General features: G+C 44.3%; 1 protein-coding gene across 1 annotated transcript in view; it reads left to right on the top strand.

The window, feature by feature from the left end:
- The first annotated feature begins 2,856 nt into the window (after nucleotides 1-2,856).
- The window catches only part of LOC102852713 (mitochondrial inner membrane protease ATP23 homolog), a 26,500-nt gene continuing 23,876 nt past the window's right edge, over nucleotides 2,857-5,480 (top strand). The window contains exon 1 of the mRNA XM_006897555.1: nucleotides 2,857-3,072. Coding sequence (XP_006897617.1) covers nucleotides 2,886-3,072 — 187 coding nt within the window. The 5' untranslated portion in view covers nucleotides 2,857-2,885. The remainder of the gene's footprint in view (nucleotides 3,073-5,480) is intronic.

The raw sequence follows: 5,480 nt of genomic DNA, 5'->3' as shown, positions 1-5,480 counted from the left end.
TTGCTTGCACTGGACAAATCTGCTGTCATCAGTTTCCTTAAAGTACTACAAATTTTAAGTTGTGCCCGACTCAAGCTATGTTATTTTGATTGCTTCTTAAGCATTTGAATGTTGGACAATAAATAATAGGGTTGCTAGGAGTCCAAGGTACCTAACAACAATGTAGTTTGACTGAAAAGCCGCAGGAGTGAGATAATTTTTTGGTTTGAGTGTAGTCTAAAACTGTAGTCTCAGGATGCAAATTGTTTGTAAATCATAGAGCAATAAGAAAAGTATTATTTTCTTGAGCTAACTCAGAGGTTTATTTTTTTAGCAATTATATCTAGTTTACTTTGAGCCACATGTTTTCAGAAACAAAATGATCTTTCTGCATGCTTACTGATTAAGTGCTTGAAATAAGCCATATGGTTTAAATTATTTGTGTTTTGATTATTTTTAACATGTGAATGGAATAATTTAGTGGAAAAAAGGAGAAACATACATGTTAGTTACAACCTGGCAGATTGTTACAGGAATGTAGCAAGTATAAAATAGTTGGAGGAGCACCTGGGACTCTGTTCAGAATAGCCTTGACTAAAAAAGAGGTATAGAGGGGCAAGTGGTGGTAATGAATTAAAGCTTTGAGGTAGAAGTAAACAGGATGTGTTTTGTTAGCAGAGAATTGTTTGAAGTTACCAGAATAGCATAAAGTGGGTGAAATGGTTCTAAATGAGGCAGGAAAAAAATGCCAACAAAACAAAACAGGCTGGATCTTTTCTTTTTCTGTTTTGATGTGACCATTCTACCCTCCCTCAAAAGGCAGCATTATGATAGATGGACAAAAGAAAAAAAAGATTGACAGCAATAATTTTCGTTTTACTTGGATCTACAGTCAGTATCTATGCTGGCAGTCATGAAAATACTGTGATTGCATTAGGAAAATCTGCTGTCAAGGATCTCTGCAAAGTGCTAAAGAGCAAAAATGTCACTTTAACAACCAAGGTGCACCTGATCGGAATCATGTTTTTTTCACTTTCTTCCTATACATCTGAAAGTTGGACAGTGAATTGTTGTGCCCAACGAATTAAGAGACAAAACCCTCACAATTGCAGTTGAAGTCCTTTGTTAACTGTGCAGCAGAAGAGTCCCAGCAAGGAGGCAGGACTCCTCTCTAGGTTCTTGCTAAGAGGCTTTTTAATACTTTTTTTTTACTGTAGAAAACAGGGCTACTAGCTACAGCAGTCTACTGTTAAAAACACTTGAGGGGCACAGAGATACAGGAACAGCATTTTGCTTTTGAGACATTTCAAGGTTACAGAGATACATGGAAAGCAGTTTGCTGTTGAAACAATTATGTGGAGTGCAAAACATAATAGATAATAGCAGTTACTGTTCTGGGAAGCAGTTCAAGGCACAACTCTGAGATGCTTGGGGCAAAGAAGAAGAAAACATTTAAAAATGGAGTCTGGCTTTTCAGAATGAGAATGACTAAAGAAGAATGAATGCTTTTTAATTGTAGTGTTGGAGAAGAATACTGGATAGTCCACTGACTGCCATAAGAACAAAAAATCTGTCTTGGAGGAAGTGCCGCCAGGGTATCCTTAGAGGCAAGAATGGCAAAAATTTGGACATGTTGTTAGGAAGGGCCAGTCCTTGGAAAAAGGCTTCATGCTGGGAAAGGTCAGACAGAGACGGTAAGAATAGATTGCCACAGTGACTGGAACAATGGGCTCGAGCATGTTAGAATCTTAGAGGATGGCATGGGGTTTGATCTGTTGTTCATGAGTCGTAGTTGACTCAACTGCACCTAACAACAACAACAACAACAACTTATTTATAATAACTGTAACTTTCAGGTATTTTTTAATAACATGGATTTCAGTATGAGTGGAACAGAGGCTTGATTGTGGTCAGGAACAGGTCCAGAAATGGCACTTGGCCTGTCTGTGGAAAAAGGGAGAAGAGCCTTGAACATAACATGGACCACCAGGAAAACAAGTAAGTATGTCTTGGAGAGGGTGAAACTAAGTTTCTGCTTGGAGGCTAGGATTTTGAAGTTCCGTGGGCATGTGGCCAGGAGGGACCAGTCCTTGGAGAAGGGCATGATGCTTGGAAGGGAGGAGGGACAGCGCAGGAAAGGAAGTCTCAGGATGAGTTGGATTGTTTACTGTAGTAGTAACTAGGACAATAGGGGTAGGTAGGAGACAGTGAGACTGGCTTAGGACAAGGCAGGCTTCAGAGCTGTTGTACACAGTGTTGTTAAGAGTCGCAGGGGATTCGACGGCACATAGCAACAAAAACGGCAAGATGGCAGAGTCCTGCAGAGGGAGAGGAAGACTGGTTCTTGTAGACCAGTAGGTAGGGAAGGTGGATCTGAAAGGAGGCGCGACCCTTTAGTAGTTTAACAAGAGGACATTTAACAGGATGGATGTTTATAAGACCCAAAGGGCAGCGATGAGGACTGCAGCACCCCAGGGAGTGAAGCATTTAGGGTAAGATCTTCCTGCGTCCGCAAGCATAGGGCTCAGAATCCCTGCTCAACCACCTGCCAGGTGCAGGGATCCTCACTCGGCCCCACGAAGCGCCTTTTGCTGGATCCTTCGACCACGAGTTCTGGTCATGCCCGAACACACAGATCGCCCTCCCCAACACCCCCACGCAAGCTCCTTCCCCAGCAACCTCCCAGGCCCTGCCCAGTGCCCAGAGAGCTTGGCCCCGCCCAATGCACTTCCCACTGATGTAAACCTCCCGCCCACTCCTCTGGCCCCGCCCACCCCTCCTCCCACCTCACGTTCTAGGCGGAGCCTGTATTCGCCTGGGCGGCCAGATAGGCTGGAGGAAAGTACCCTTTCCCGGTCTCTCTGCTGCCAAAGCTAGGAGGAGGTAGTGAAGAGGTCGCAGGCAGCATGGCGGAAGCACCGGACGAGCGCGGGCGTAGCCCGGTGGCAGAGGACCAGTTGCAGCAGCAGCAGGTTGCGTGCGAGGTCTTCCCCGAGCAGTTGGCGGAAGAGAAGCCCCAGCAAAGGTTCCTCTCTGGATTCTTCGATAGCAATCAGAAGTGCCAGCTCAGGCTCCTGAAGACGCTGGAGACAAGTAGGAGTCGCCTCCGGGAGGCTGGGGATCGGTAGGGTGGGGCCAGCGACACAGAAGGCTGGATACCTTCGCTTCAGGCCTTGGGGTTCAGCCTCAGGGGTGGGATAGGCTGGATTCAGGCTCCTCGGAGCGCACTGGGTAGATTCAGGGGCGGAGCTGGGGCCTAGCCCTCAGTTTCCCCTACTGAGAAGGCCCTGCCGCCTTTTTCAAGCACCAATATTGGCATGAATGAGATACTGAGCTAGAAACCTTTCAGTCCTTTTTGACCACGTCTTTTGTTGCTTATCTAACTTCTGATGGCAGTTATGCAGTAAAGCGAGGCAGTTTGGCTTAAAAAATTTATTTTGTTGTTGTGAGACTATGTACAGTAAAACCGACACCAGACAGATGCTGCATGTATAATACTTTGATAGCACTTTTAGAGTTGTGCAATCATATTCACCTTCCCGTTTTTTAAGTTGTTGCTTCCCATCCCCTCCATAAACGCATTGCCTCCTAAGGTTTCTTCTTTTTAAATTTTTTCCTTTTTTTATTATTAAATTTTATTAATTTTAATGAACATTTACAGAGATTTTGGGTTTTCATTCATTCATTGTTGCACTATTTTTCTACCCTCCTCCCCAGTTCGTTCCTCTTTTTTAAAAATTAATTTTAATGAAAGTTTACAGAGACTTAGCCTTTCCATTCATTCATTGTTGCACTTTTTTCCCTGCCCACTGCTACCCCCACAATTCACTCTTCACCTTGAAAAGTAAAAGAAAAACTCTTTCATTGTTATGCAGTCCCTCCCCCCAAGTCCACTCCGCTGTGCAGCCTTCATTCTGGACTCCTGTCATGAAAATAATACCCAATCATACATCCCTTTTAAACAGTTCTCTCCCTCATCCGTTTCAGTGCAGTATACATCATTCCTCCCCTCCTCTGTCTTCTTTCAACCCCGATTTCAGGCCTGTTTTACAACAGTGGCCCGATACAATATTTGTCCTTTTGTGACTGAGATATTTTACTCAGCATAATGTCCTCCAGGGTCACCCATTTTGTGTAATACTACATGAGTTCCTTGTTTTTCAATGCTGCATAGTATTCTTTTGTGTGACTATACCAGAGCTGCTCTACCCATTCGTTTGTTGATAGGCACTTGGGTTGTTTCCAGGTCTTTGCTATTGTGAACAAAGCTGCAATAACATAGGTGTGCATATATCTGCTTGGATGCAGTTATGGTTTCTTCAGGGTAAATTCTCAGTAGTGGAATTGCTGGGTCAAATGATACTTCTATTTCCAACTTTTTGAGAAAGTGCCATACAGCCATCTGTAGTGGTTGCACCATTTTACATTTCCACCAACAGTGAATAAGGGTTCCAGTTTCTCCACAACCTCTCCAGCATTTGATGTTTGCTGCTCTGTTAAAATTTGCTATTCTTACTGGGGTGAGATGATATCTCATAGTTGTTTTCATTTGCATCTCTCTTAGAGCTAGGGATTTTGAACATTTCTTAATGTGCTTGTTGGCCATCTGAATGTCTTTGAAGTGTCTGTTCATATCCTGTGCCCATTTTGGTTTGTTGTTATGTTGTTGTTATGTGCCGTCGAGTCGCTTGTGATTCTTAGCGACCCTATGTACAACAGACCTAAACCCTGCTCTATCCTGTACCAGTTGCACTGCCTCTTACACACCCATCCCTATTATCTCAGTCACTGAATCAATCGACCTCATAGAGGGTCTTCCCCTCCTGCGCTGTCCCTCCACCCTACGAAGCATGATGTCCCTCTCCAAGGACCTGTCCCTCATTACAACATGTCCAAAGTATGTCAGATGAAGCTCCAGAATCCTTGCCTCCAAGGAGTAGCCTGGTTTAACCCTCTCCAGGATGAATCTGTTTTCTTGACAGTCCATGGTACCCTCAGTACTCTTCTCCAGCACCACAGCTCAAAGGCATCAATTCTCCTTCTATCCTCCCTAGTTATTGTCCAACTCTCTGATGCATAACAAGTGCTTGCAAAGACCATGGCCTGTATCAGATGCACCTTAGTTTCCAGAGACACACTGTTGCTCTTGAGTACTTTAGAGAGGTTCCTAACAGCATACTTTCCCATTGCAATATGTTTTTTGATTTCCTGGCTGCTGGTGCCAAGAGTGTTGACTGTGGAGCTGAGCAAAAGGAAGCTGTGAACAATCTCAATTTCTTCACCATCCATCCTCATGCTGCCAGTTGGTCCAGTGGTGAGAATCTTTGTCTTCTTGACATTGAGCCTCAGTCCATACTGAAGGCTGCAGTCCTTGACCCTCTGTAGCAAGTGCATGAGGTCCTCCTCAGTTTCAGCAAGCAGGGTTGTGCCATCTGCATAACGCAGATTGTTAATAGATCTTCTACCAATCCTGACACCACACTTCTCATAGAGCCCAGCCT

This window comes from Elephantulus edwardii, unplaced genomic scaffold, assembly GCF_000299155.1.
Source record: "Elephantulus edwardii isolate Elephantulus edwardi_28Jun2011 unplaced genomic scaffold, EleEdw1.0 scaffold00212, whole genome shotgun sequence".
Classification (NCBI taxonomy): Eukaryota; Metazoa; Chordata; class Mammalia; order Macroscelidea; family Macroscelididae; genus Elephantulus; species Elephantulus edwardii.
Note: the sequence above shows the minus strand (reverse complement) of the source record. Positions and strands in the feature narration are given on the sequence as shown.